This window comes from Callorhinchus milii, unplaced genomic scaffold (genome assembly GCF_018977255.1).
Source record: "Callorhinchus milii isolate IMCB2004 unplaced genomic scaffold, IMCB_Cmil_1.0 Scaffold4, whole genome shotgun sequence".
In the NCBI taxonomy this organism is placed as follows: Eukaryota; Metazoa; Chordata; class Chondrichthyes; order Chimaeriformes; family Callorhinchidae; genus Callorhinchus; species Callorhinchus milii.
The window spans coordinates 8,903,357-8,917,234 of NW_024704745.1; the positions used below are offsets into that span (position 1 = coordinate 8,903,357).

At 45.2% G+C, this 13,878-nt stretch overlaps 1 protein-coding gene and 1 non-coding gene across 5 annotated transcripts in view; both read right to left on the reverse strand.

Annotated features, from left to right (window-relative positions):
• The window catches only part of tbc1d23 (TBC1 domain family, member 23), a 36,438-nt gene extending 24,591 nt beyond the window's left edge, over positions 1 to 11,847 (reverse strand). For 3 of the 4 annotated variants that reach the window (XM_007895723.2, XM_042333905.1, XM_007895722.2), the window contains exons 1-2: positions 11,756 to 11,846; positions 124 to 235 (exon numbers count right to left, since the gene is read on the reverse strand). In XM_007895723.2, the coding sequence (XP_007893914.1) occupies positions 124 to 235; positions 11,756 to 11,805 (162 nt within the window). In that variant the 5' untranslated portion in view covers positions 11,806 to 11,846. Of the gene's footprint in view, positions 1 to 123; positions 236 to 11,755 lie in introns of all 4 variants that reach the window. The other variant, XM_042333904.1, reaches the window with a different exon arrangement.
• Positions 3,043 to 3,114, reverse strand: trnaa-ugc. The gene has a single exon. It is a non-coding gene; the product is annotated as a tRNA-Ala (tRNA).
• Positions 11,848 to 13,878: the final 2,031 nt, after the last annotated feature.

Sequence of the window (13,878 nt, forward strand, 5' to 3'; positions counted from 1 at the left end):
GTTTTTTAAAGCTATTTTATAGTTAATTTATATTGAAAATCCATAGAAAGGTGGCATCTACATTCATTAGGTGCCAAATTTCCGCTTTACTAGCGATTACTTTCATTAATCACATTGATTTACCTTCCACACTTTGGCCCTTTGGTCAACTGGTATGGTTCGTCCTTGAATTATATTTCTTAGTGTTTCCAGGTCACAGCCACCTTCTTCCAATGCTTCAGCTAGATCTTTATTCCTAAAAAGAGAAAGTTGACAAATTACAAAACTGCTTATGTAATCACATGCGATTATAACATTAGGAGGATTACGGCAACACCATTCACACAGATCAGATCAGAAATATTTTTAATACACAGTATCAGCAAGAAAATTTGGCTACCATTTAGAATACCAGACTGCATTATCCTTTCAATTACAGCAATAGATTTCAGTACATTAATGGCACTCTCGTCAACAACAAGATTACATCTGTATAGCGCCTTTCACGTCGAGAGGATGTCCCAAGGTGCTGGACAGTGTACAGCATTTCAGACCCGAGCTGGGGTCGGGGAAGAGAGATGGGAGGGGAGGCAAAAGTGGTAGCATCATGGCTCTGTGCCTGCGACAGTTTGCATAGCAAGCTCACAACCTCATTTATCTGTGCCAACAGGAAAGCAGCAAAGTTGCATTCTTCCACAACACAGGGAGAAGGAGAGAACAAGGGAGATTGAGACCCAAAAAGAAAACATGTGTCCGATATATTTATAGAGTGTCACGATTCATTCCATCACTACACTCAGAAGAAACCTCGCATTTAGTACTGGCCATGTTAAAGGCCCTGAAATCACAGGTGACCACCAGCTGGTTCCTGAACTGGTTTGCAGGGAGTGCTGAATACCTATTATCTCTCAATATCATTATACTTAACAGTACAAGTACAATGCACCTGGTTATAAAAGGGATAAACCCAGAGATCCGAGGTAAGACTCAATTGATAATTTTGCAAATTTCAAAGCACAGCAGCTCCACACCAGGACGAGTAAAAGCCATTTATAAAATGGAGTGAGACTAAAAGATGGAATTTAACGTGCGCAGTGAGATAAATGCTCAAGCAGTATATGGCATGCTGTTAAGAGTACAGCAGAAACCAGTATAGATTTTAGCCCAATTTATTCTGCAGCAGATCCATTGATTTGATTCCTGAAGCCACCTCTGCATCTTAGAATTAAATCAATAAGTTTTAAGCTGGATTTCTATGGCACGTAACAACCACAACAACTTAATGCGTAAATTACAGCCAAAATATTGTAAAATCCATAAGTATCAGGGAGTGTAACCCTTCCAGTGATGCAGTTCATTTGCTTGAATCACTCCTCCAGTTTTTAGGTTGTGTTTTATGAAGAGAAACAGGAATAACAGGTCGCATCTATGAAGCATTTATGTCAATGAACTAGTGTAATCTAAACTATTGATTCAATAATAAAGCCCTTGTTATATTAAAAAAAAACTCCCACCTCCAAATGGATATTGGGAGCAGGAAGAACCAAAAAGCTTTAAAGTTAGTTTCAAGAATAAAAGTTAGAAAAAACAAAATGTGGAGATCAAATAGGAGATAGTAAAATTACACATAAAGAACACAATATAACTGCAACAAATTGCATTTATATAGTGCCTTTCACGACAGGAGGACATCCCAAGGCACTGGACAGTTGTGCGTAAAAAGGGCCACAGGATAAGCACAGTCATTTAAATTATTTTAAAATGGAATATAGTGTAAGGTTATCAGAATAAAATCTATTCATGATGCTTGAATAAATAGCTGAAAAAATACAGAACCACATGCTTTCTCCAGATCTATCATAACCAATAATTAAAAAACTGGCAACTGCCTTCATATCAGAGCTCCTTCTCTCATCCCCACCCCTAGTCTTCCAATGATTTCCTACCAATGACTGAAACCCCAACGTCAAACATACCATTAACGCAACTCTTTGCATGCAGCAATTTATGTATCTGACCTTATACATAATGACAGTTTAATGATAATTCAAAAGCAGGACTGAAGGACATCAAAAGATAATTAAATTATTTGTAAAACAGAATTTTATTATTTTGCACTACTAAATTATACATATTTGCTCATAATACAAGTCGTGTACACCAATGAATTCATAATGTTTTCACTCAATATTCCGGGAATAATTTGGAAGCTGTGCATTTGGTATATGAATATTGAAGATTCCAACAGGCTGAAAAAATTCTTATTTGTGCATTGTTCAGATCATCATTGCAATTGACAAGTCATTGCGATGGCCTAGATTTCACCCTATTAACTCAAGCTTCAGTGTTCAACAAAATACTATTATTAGTCACCAAATCCCCTTACGCTTTAAAGCATTATGACATGGGTTTTGCATGTCAAATCTTGGAGCTGACCTATGAAACTTGCTGTTGATTTTAAAAAATATATTGTATATATATATACCCGAAGCATACTTAAAATAATAACATTTTACAGACATCGCAGGATATATTTGGCTGCTTAACATCAAACAATTTTTAATTTTATGAAAGGTGTGTAAGACACACACTTTTTTGGTATGTGCAGCTTTGCCTGGTTACATGATACAAGTCATGGTATTTGAAGATATATGCTGTGAGAGTCTCAGTCAGTATATTTGAAAGTCATTATCCACTGGGCATGAGAAAAGCATCACTGAAATATGCCCGGTGCTGCACAAGAGATCACGTCCTTCCAACAGAAATGACAGTAGTTGAAAATTTAAACTGAATTGATTTTCGACTCAACAGTGGCGGGGTACACAGGAAAGACAAAAGATAATAATTATCCTTGCATTTGATATAGTGCTTTTCAGGTATTCTAGATTTCTCAAAGTGCATCACAGAATATACTATAAAGTGAATTGACTGTATATTTATGGGCGAAACGCGGCAGCCAATTTCGCACAGCAATGTCACACAAACAGTCGTGGATTGAAGTGATCAATTTATTATTGAGGGATTATTATCAGGTGTGTGGAGTAAGGAAGCTTGCCCAAGGTTTCGCCCTGCCGGGAATCGAACCCAGGTCTCTCGCTTGCAAAGCGAGTGCTCTAACCACTGAGCTACAGGACTCCACATATTTGCAAATGTATTTGTTGCATTAAAGAACCAGATAATATTCAAATCATCAAGAACTGCAGGTTATAAAAACACGCCTTCAGGCAAGTTTTATGCACGAGGTTTTGACTTTTTTTTGCCTGAGAGCAGAAAGGCAAACTGTTACCAAGTTCCTGTCAGTATGGCTCTGTAAGCGGGTGCTTATGTCAGATTCTCGCTCCCTCCTACTCTGTTATACTTGGCAAGCACTATCAATGTGGCAGAGGCCTGAATAATAGAGCAATACATTTTAAATATTTTATTGGTTCTTTGTACTTTAGCCCCACCATCGACAGTTGGGGCTAAAGTACAAAGAATCAATAAAATATTTTCCACTCAGCCTCTGTCCCCACCTTTGGATCTCCATTCCACAGTCCCTACACCTCGCTCCCTCCCTTGTCTCCTTCAAGACCCTCCTCTTTGCCTATGCCTTTGGTCATTCTCCTGCAGAGCTACATTCTCAATATCAATGTATCTTAAAGGTTAATCTTTATCCTGGCAAGTAGCTCCATCCAGGCAATATATATTCTCCTTTCAAATGCATTCTGCTCACACCAAAATCCACGACCGGCCGTCTTCGCTCGGGGCTTCTGCAAATATTTCATATTTATCCAAAAAGGGTAACGGACCATCTTTATTGTACAAAAAAATAATTGGTGTATTTCTGACTTCCACACATTAGCAAGTCGCCCATCTCCTTCAGTTAGTGAATTGCTGAATAAAAAAGGTAAAATAGTAGGATCTTAAGTCAGGGTACATAAAAAAAATTACCTCATATTACTCCACACATCGTGTTCATATTTTTTCATAAGTTTTTCAAATAACGTTGCCAAGACGGCTAAAAATAAGACTTGTTGAAATACACTTTTTCAAAATGTCATAGGAGCTGACGATTAGCAGCTTGTCACACTGAAAATAACAGGAGGCAAGAAAGGCACTGCCTTACAGGAATATCAGTGAACACCTTTTTTAAACATCTTCAGTAAGAGCTGAGTTACGGCTTTGGCAGAAGTGTGACAGGAGTGTGCCAAACCATTTCGACGAGAGAACAATGCGCTGCCACTCAACGCAGTTTGAAAGAGTAAAAGAATAAAAACCCACCTATAAGAAATAAAAGAGAATGTTACCCACGTTAAACCTTAAGAGTAGAACAACTCTGTGAAGGATTACTACATTCAAAAATAAAAAGCCCTCTTCTGGATCCCTACCTGCTGGCTGGAAACGGGATCTTGGGACCAAACTAGAATCTCTCCCGTTTCAGCAACAAGAACAAACAAATGACAGATGCATGGAATCTAATACGATTCTGCTTTATAACATTCACCATTAGATATCAAGAGCAGTACCGCTTTGTGGAAAACACTTCACTACACGTACATTTGTTGTCGAGGACTGCAAAGACATTTAATTGTCAGTTAAACGTTACAAGCAAAGTGATTTTTTTTTAATACATTTCTTGGTTTGCCTAAATTGAATACGTTCGCTCGGGTCACTCTACTGTGAACACTACAGGCACAGTGATTATGTTGGTTCTGCTTAACTACATAGCTGTGAGGTTCGCAGAATTCTAGTTGGATTTTATCATTTGGTCACTGTTCTACTACAGTAATACATTCACAGGTTTCAGAAGGTTAAGGTAATGGAAAAAGTTAAAATCTCACCTCACTTTTCCTTCTACGAGACGTGTTCTAATAGCCTTAGCTGGGCCATATGTGTGTGTATGTGTGTGTGTGTAGGGCGGGGGGGGGGGGGGAGGAACTATCCAGAGGGTTGTTGCTCGTACATGTCAGAGGTCACGAGCATTGGACCTTTAGAATTGTACTAAGAGTTAGAAAATGCATCAACCAAATTTTTAAACTCTAAATACATAAACGGGAAGAAACTCATCAACGCCAAACAATTGATTATCTTCAGAATTAAATAAAAACCAAGAAGTCGCATTGCAAAAAAAGAGTTGGTGATTCTTTAAAAAATAATAATCCTTGCATTTATAACATATTTAAAACGCAAGTATTATAGCCTTCCAAAGGTAGGCATTTAACCGCAAGGTAGACCCATTAACACTTACGGCCTTGCTCCCTCCTACCTCTCCAACCTACTGTCCCCCTACCTACCTGCCCGTACCCTCCGTTCCTCCGGCTCCGGTCTGCTCCACGTCCCCCGCCCCAACCGCCCTACCATCAGTGGTCGGGCTTTCAGCCTCTCAGCCCCCAGGCTCTGGAACTCCATCCCCCAGTGCCTTCGCCGCCTCCTCCCTTTCCTCCTTCAAGGCCGGTCTCAAAACCTTTCTCTTTGACCGTGCCTTCAGCTCCCCTCTCGACTCTCTTCCCCTTCCTCGCTCCCTCCCTTCCCTCCCCTCACCCTGACCATTTCCCCCCTCCTCGCTCCCTCCCCTCCCCTCCCCTCACCCTGACCATTTCCCCCCTCCTCGCCCCCTCCCCTCACCCTGACCATTTCCCCCCTCCTCGCTCCCTCCCTTCCCTCCTCTCACCCTGACCATTCCCCCCTCCTCGCTCCCTCCCTCCCATCCCCTCACCCTGACCATTTCCCCCCTCCTCGCTCCCTCCCTTCCCTCCTCTCACCCTGACCATTTCCCCCCTCCTCGCTCCCTCCCTTCCCTCCCCTCACCCTGACCATTTCCCCCCTCCTCGCTCCCTCCCTTCCCTCCCCTCACCCTGACCATTTCCCCCCTGCTCGGGTCATGACCCAACTGTGCAGCGCCTTGGGACGTCCTCCTGACGTGAAAGGCGCTTTATACATGGAGTCTTGTTGTTGTTGTTGTTGTTATCTTTCTGGTTATAAGCACAATCATTGCTCATTGTTTTTTTTCTCTCTCACTCTGATCTCCCCTTGTTCAAAACACTACTGCTGTTACCAGGTTATTTCAGGGCATAGCCATTGATGATTATGATGCTGTAACTTTCTGGTTATTGACACCAATCAAGTCATTTGCTGCTTTTGAATTTGATATCTTCACGCAAACATATTTTGAAGCTTATTTTAGTGCAGCCCAATTTCCCAGAGCTATTGTGCATCATTGGGAGCAGAAAACAATGGTAGCGTGAAAAGGCAACAAAGGGCAAATTATGCATCCCAAAGAAAACAATGATGGCATGAGAAGCTGACATACAGCAAAGTATTCATCCCACAGCAAACCGTGGCATGAAAAGCCAACAAAAGGCACCGTTTAAAATTACTGCACAGCACAGCATTTACATACTAAGGGTGGATTGTCAAGCAATGTCTTCGCATAGTAAGCTGAAGGACCCAAAACATTAAACAGTTCTGAAATATTTTTAAGAGGTGTGGTCTGTTTTAACCAATTATCTTCCTTGCTGAAGATGAAAAGACTGAAAATAAATGTTCAAACAATGGAAATGAGTTTCCATCAAAACAACCGTGTGCCTTTTCATCAATAGTATTTAAACAGCGACATTAATCAACTGCACAGTCCAACGACAAGTTTTTACACCAAGCAACACAGTTTACAAACGGAAAAATTATTAGGCAAATGAATTTATAAATGTACCTTTTATGAAATGTATTCCTAAAAACTGTACGGAAAATTCTCAATGCCATTTTCTCCTTTTCTGCCGAAAATGTTTCGACTCCTTTTCCCTTTCCACTGCGCTCAGTTCTGTTTGAGAGACGTGCCCCCCAGTATCTCACCCAAGTCGCCATTATCAATGTGTGAGTTTTGTTAGTGAGCTTTGGCTGGCTGTTTGGCTGCTGGAGATGTCACAGGATCTCATTATATGCTCACACACAGAAGGCGTTGCTGGATAGGAGGACCCTGGCTTGTGGGACCCTCCTGACCTCAGGACACTGAGGCGAATGGCAGCTCCTCTACTGAAAGCTTGCCAAGATTTACTGACTCAGTACAGACCAAAGAATAAATTTGGGGCTGTCCCAGTCTGTTGGGCTCTCAACGACTCACTGGATCAACTGAGTGAGCAATCAAGTGGCATTTTTATGACATCACACAAAGAAAATGATTTAAATCCCCAAACATAATCCTCACTTGTGCTGTAATCAGCCCACAACTTAAAGCATCATGCCTTTTGTACAAAGCTATACTTGTCGGTGATTATCTCACTCTCAAGCGAATTCAAAAAACCGCACCAGAGCAAGTAACAAAATCAGAGCAATATTTACAAATGTCTTCCTAAAGAGTACGATACAACACTCAAGCGTGATAAGTACGTTCATTGAAAAGCTTGCAGAATTTAACAGATTTTGAGCCACCGATTGTCAGCAACAATTAATTCTAAACAACTTTAAAATGATAATCCAATACGCCTAACCTAAAGTAAACATTCTACAACAACAACAAAATTACATTCGTATCGTGCCTTTCACGTCAGGAGGATGTTCCAAGGCACTGGGCAGTCAGTATTTCGGACCCGAGCTGGGAGTCGGGTGGTTTACAAACCATTGTGATCTTCCAATTATCTAATAAACTACTGTCTTTACACCACTCAACGTTGATTGCAGTATCCATCCTCCTCCACCCCCTCTCTTCCCTCATCCACCTTAGTGGGGCTGCACTCGCATGATTCGAGTCCTACTTCATCAACCGCCTCTATTTCACTTCGGCAAATGGTTTCTCCTCCCGCTCTCACCCGGTCTCCTGCAGGGTACCACAGGGCTCCATCCTTGGCTCTCTTCTTTTCCTCATCTATATGCTCCCTCTGGGCGATCTCATCCGCAGACACCGGGTAAACTTCCACATATATGCGGATGACACACAAATCTACGTTGGCTCCTCCAGGTCCGCCAATGTTCTATCAGCTTGTCTGGCAGACATCAGAGCCTGGATGAGTGTAAACCCCCTGCAGCTAAATGTGGTCAAGACGGATGGCATATTCTTTGGCGCCTGTCAACGTCTTCACTCCTGTGGATCTAAACTCCTCAACCTCCCTGGGCTCTCCCTCACACTCACCGAACCAGTGCAAAATCTAGGAGTCCGGTTCAACCCGCAGCTGGTTGAGCCCCCAGGTTCCTCCCCCACATCTGGTTCCCCGACCAGGACTGTCTTCTTCCACCTCCACCACATTGCCCGCCTGCCTCCGACCATACCTTATCCCAAATGCAGCCGAAACCCTCGTGCATATGCTTGTCAGTTCCCGCCTGGATAACTCAAAACGCACTCCTTGCCAGTCTCCCCAGCTCCATTCTTCAAAAGATCCAGCTCATTCAGAACTCTGCCGCCTGCGTACCCGGACCAAACTCCGTGCCCACATCTCACCAGTTCTAGCCAGGCTCCACTGGCTCCCCATCATCGAACCGATCGACTTCAAGATCCTCAGACTTGTGTTCAAATCCCTTCACTCTGGCACCTCCCTACCTCTCCGATCTCCTGACTCCCCCAATCCACGACCCGGCACCTCTGCTCGACTGGCACCAGCCTCCTGCTTGTCCCTCGTGCCCACCATTGGAGGTCGCGCTATCAGCCACTCGGCCTGAAACTCTGGTACACTCTCCCTTAATCCATCTGTCTTGCCCCTCTCTCTCCTTTTTCAAGTCCCACCTGAAAACCTTCCTCTTCGACTGTGCATACGGCCAACTCGCACCCCCCCCCCACCTCGGTATCAGGCTACGCTGCTGTTAAGCACTCTGAGATGTTACCCTGTGTAGGTTGTTGTAGTAGATGTTTTATACCTCTTTCGTGGCAAAAAAAACTACCTTGATATTTAAGACTGTCACTATCAAGATTTGAAATCCTTTTCCTTTCAAAATGTTGACTTCTGATAGATCAGTGAATAACCACATCTTTTCCCACTCATGTTGTACTTAGTTATTGAAAAGGTTACCCCCCAATCTGGACTGTCTTGATTTCAAAGGTAGATAAACAAATGCCAGAAAGTACTGAAAATCTGGTCTGAGTCTCTTATTTATTAAGTGCTTTGTTGCTCCATCCTTGTTTCAATTCTTCATAGGAAGAGGTACCAACTATAAGCATAAACCTTTTTTGCTCGGCACACGCACACACATATTCACATAATACATACAAAAGATTCTATGAATATGTGGTCCCTTTCAACTTCTGATGGAATGTAAAACATCCTTGTGCCAATCATGATGATTTATCTCGTACCACACATACTTTCGAACTTACGTCGAATTAAATTCCCATCTAAGATAACCTACACTGAATAGTGCTTTTGTGCATTTAGAAAAAAAGGGCTTTCTCAGATCTGAAGAATAAAAGAAACCCACCAAACGCTTTGAACTTCACACGGTCAAAACTAGATTTTTTTTTACTGACTCCCTGTGTGTGTGTAAGAGAGAGAGAGATAGTGGAGGAAAGAGCGAAGGAGGAGAGGAAAATTCCTTCAACAGAATGGGTTACAAACATCCTGGACCAATTGCAGGCCAAATAAATCTGCACTTCTCCAGATATTAATCCCCATATATATACTCATATGTATGTCAAATGCAAGGATTATTATTATATATACACACACACAACCACCCACAAACCTACACACAAAAACAATATCAGACAGACACATCCAAAAAAACAAAACAACAGACGGACAAACCATAGAAAAACAACATAACCACACACAACAGCAATACACACACAACAGCATTAATTATATATAAATATATATATATAGATAAATAAAAACAAACAGAAACCCAGGGCCTCCCCTTTGCTCTGCTTGTTGTTGTGTTGTTGTCAGGCGCTGGAACCCGGCGACCTCTCTCTCTCTCTCCCTACCCCACATACACACCCTACCCCCAACCACACCACCACCCCCCCCACACAAACCCCCCCCCACACAAACCCCCCCCCACACAAACCCCCCCCACCACACACAAACCCCCCACACACAAAGCCCCCCCACCACAACCCCCCCACACACACAAAGCCCCCTACACACACAAAGCCCCCCACACACACAAAGCCCCCCCACACACACAAAGCCCCCCCCCACACACGAAGCCCCCCACACACGAACCCCCACCACACACAAACCCCCCACCACACACAAACCCCCCCACACACGAAGCCCCCCCACCACACACAAACCCCCCCACCACACACAAAGCCCCCCCACCACACACAAACCCCCCACCACACACAAACCCCCCCACCACACACAAAGCCCCCCACCACACACAAACCCTCACTCACACACACAAACCCTCACACACACACACAAACCCTCACTCACACACACAAACCCTCACACACACACACAAACCCTCACACACACACACACAAACACACACCCTCACACCTCCCCACCGCACACAAACCCTCACACACACACACACAAATCCTCACTCACACACACAAACACATACACACACACACACAAACCCTCACACACAAACACAACCCTCACACACACAGACACAAACCCTCACACACACACACACACAAACCCTCACACAAACACACACACAAACCCTCTCACACACACACACACAAACCCTCTCACACACACACACACAAACCCTCTTACACACACACACACACAAACCCTCACACACACACAAACTCACACACAAACCCTCACACACACAAACCCTCACACACACAAACCCTCACACACACAAACCCTCACACACACAAACCCTCACACACACAAACCCTCACACACACACACAAACACAACCCTCACACACACACAGACACACACACAAACCCTCACACACACACACACAAACACAACCCTCACACACACACACACAAACCCTCTCACACACACACAAACCCTCACACACACACAAACACACACACAAACCCTCACACACAAACACACACACAAACCCTCACACACACAAACACTCACACACACAAACCCTCACACACACACACACAAACACAACCCTCACACACACACAGACACACACACAAACCCTCACACACACACACAAACACAACCCTCACACACACACACACAAACCCTCTCACACACACACACACACAAACCCTCACACACACACAAACACACACACAAACCCTCACACACAAACAGACACACAAACCCTCACACACACACACAAACACTCACACACACACACACACAAACACAAACCCTCAGACACACACACACACACAAACACACACACAAACCCTCACACAAACACACACACAAACCCTCTCACACACACACACACAGACACACACACAAACCCTCACACACAAACAAACCCTCACACACAAACACACACACAAACCCTCACACACACACACAAACACACACACAACCCTCACACACACACACAAACACACACACAAACCCTCACACACAAACACACACACAAACCCTCACACACACACACAAACACACACACAAACCCTCACACACAAACACACACACAAACCCTCACACACAAACACACACACAAACCCTCACACACACAAACCCTCACACACACAAACCCTCACACACACAAACCCTCACACACACAAACCCTCACACACACACACACACAAACACAACCCTCACACACACACACAAACACACACAAACACACACACACACACCCTCACACACACCCCCGGGTGCTCCTCATCCGCAGCACAGCCGCCTGTGGCTATGTGTCACTCTCTCTCTCTCACGGGGGACGAACGACGACGACTGTGGCCGACACTCACCAACTGCCGCCCGCCAGCGGCTCCCGCTCCCGCTCCTCCGCCTCCGCCATTGCAGCGTCCGCTTCCACGTCCGCCGCCGATTGCCGCAAACTGTGACGACCTTCCCCCTCCCTCCCGCCCCTCGCACACGGTGTCGTAAAAAAAAAAAAAAAAAAAAAAAAAAAATCTCCGCCTGTTTTTACGGCAGTTGTGAAGCGCTCAGGACGCGGGAGATTTGAAAGCTTTGGGTTCGCCGTCAGTGAGGGATAAGAGAGGGGGAGAGGGAGGAGGTGGAGAGGGGGAATCAGGCTCTAAGCTGACGAGTGTGGCTCAGTGGTAACAACAACAACAACAACACTGCCTTTCTGGAGCGCCTTTCGCAGCCGGTTTCTCGGAGTCAGAAGGTTGCGGGTTCAATAATAATAATAATAATAATAATAAAAATAATAATAATCCTCGCATTGGATACAGCACCTTATCACGTCTTCGAGACGTCTCCAAGCGCTCCGACGACGACGGCGGCAGCGGCGGCGGCAGCGGCAAAATTGCATCTAGAGAGCGCCTTTCGCGTCGGGAGGACGTCCCGAGGTGAGAGGTGGGAGGGAGACCGAAGAGGAGGGTCTTGAGACCGGCCTTGAAGGAGGCAAAGGAGGAGGAGGCGAGGCCAAGGGACCGTGGGGATGGATTTTCTGAGTGTGGGGGCAGAGTGGCTGAAAGCCCGGCCACCGATGGTAGGGCGGGTCGGGCGGGAGACATGGAGCAGGCCGGAGCCCGCTGAACGGAGGGGGCGGGCAGGTTGGTAGGGAGTCAGCGGGTCAGAGAGGTAGGAGGGGGCAAGGCCGTGGATGGCCTTAAAGGTGAGGACAAGGATCTTGAACTCGATCCTCTGGGGGATGGGGAACCAGTGGAGTCGGGCGAGGGTGGGAGCGATGGGGTCGCGGAGCCTGGTGCGTGAGAGAACACGAGCTGCAGAGTTTTGGATGATCTGCAGCTTGTGAAGGGAAGAGTTGGGAAGGCCGATGAGGAGGGAGTTCCAGTAATCCAGCCTCGATGCGACGAATGCGTGAGTTGACCGTGTATTTTTGTGGGCAAAATGCGGCAGCCAATTGCTGCACCCGCCGTTTCCCCACACAAACGCTCGTGGATTGGAGCGACCAGATTATTGTTTTATTTATTCGAAGGGATTATTACACCCGCAAAAAGCGATCCGCAAATCGACTAACAACCGGGTTCCTACTTGCTGCTAGGTAATCAGAGGAGTCGTGGAGTAAGGAAACTTGCCTCACATTTCGCCCTGCCCGGGAATCGAACCCAAGTCCTCTCTGCGAGTGCTCTAACCAATATGCTACAGGACTCTACAGACAAGGTAGGTTCAAACAAGTCTCTCTGCCTAGAAAACCCATAGTTCCAAAATAAAAGCATCAAAAGTGAACGAGAGCCCCCATGTCGGGACTTGGAAACACAATAGATTAAGATGCTCCACTGCAGTGCTGGAGGTGTGTGTTGCCTTTTTGGAGGTGGCGTCCTTTGGATGAAAAGTTAAACAGAGGTCCCGGCCGCCTGTTCAAGTCAATGTTAAAGATCCCATGGCACTATTCGAAAAGAGAAGGATGTTTCTCTCCCGGTCTCCTGGCTAACAATCCCCCAAATAAAGTTGGTCACCCATTCCATGGTTGTTTGTTGCACATCAGTGTGCATAATTGGCTGCCGTGTTTCGCCCACAAAACACACCGGCAATCCACTTTCCAGGATATCCTGTGAAACGCGTCCTGAGATGTCTTGTGACATGATAAGGTGCTATATCAAGTGCAAGGATTCTTCCTATTATTATTGTTTGGAAATAGAATGTCAGAATCAAGCCAACTCTCTGTGATGGTCTCAGTAGTCAAGCTCTTGCATGTCAGAGTACTCTAGGGCACTGCTGTTGGCAGCCCAGCCAAACTGGTGCATTGGCAGGACTTAGAAGGGCAGATCAGTCGCTGTGGGCTGGGACTCCTCTCACTCAGCTGTAATAAGTAGCGTAGTCAAGCGGTCCGGGACACTGCCCTCCCTGCATGAAGGATGCTATATAAATGCAAGTTGTTGTTGTAGTCCTAGCTGGACAAGCAATGAGAAAATGTACCAGATAGTGCTTTCAAAGGAAA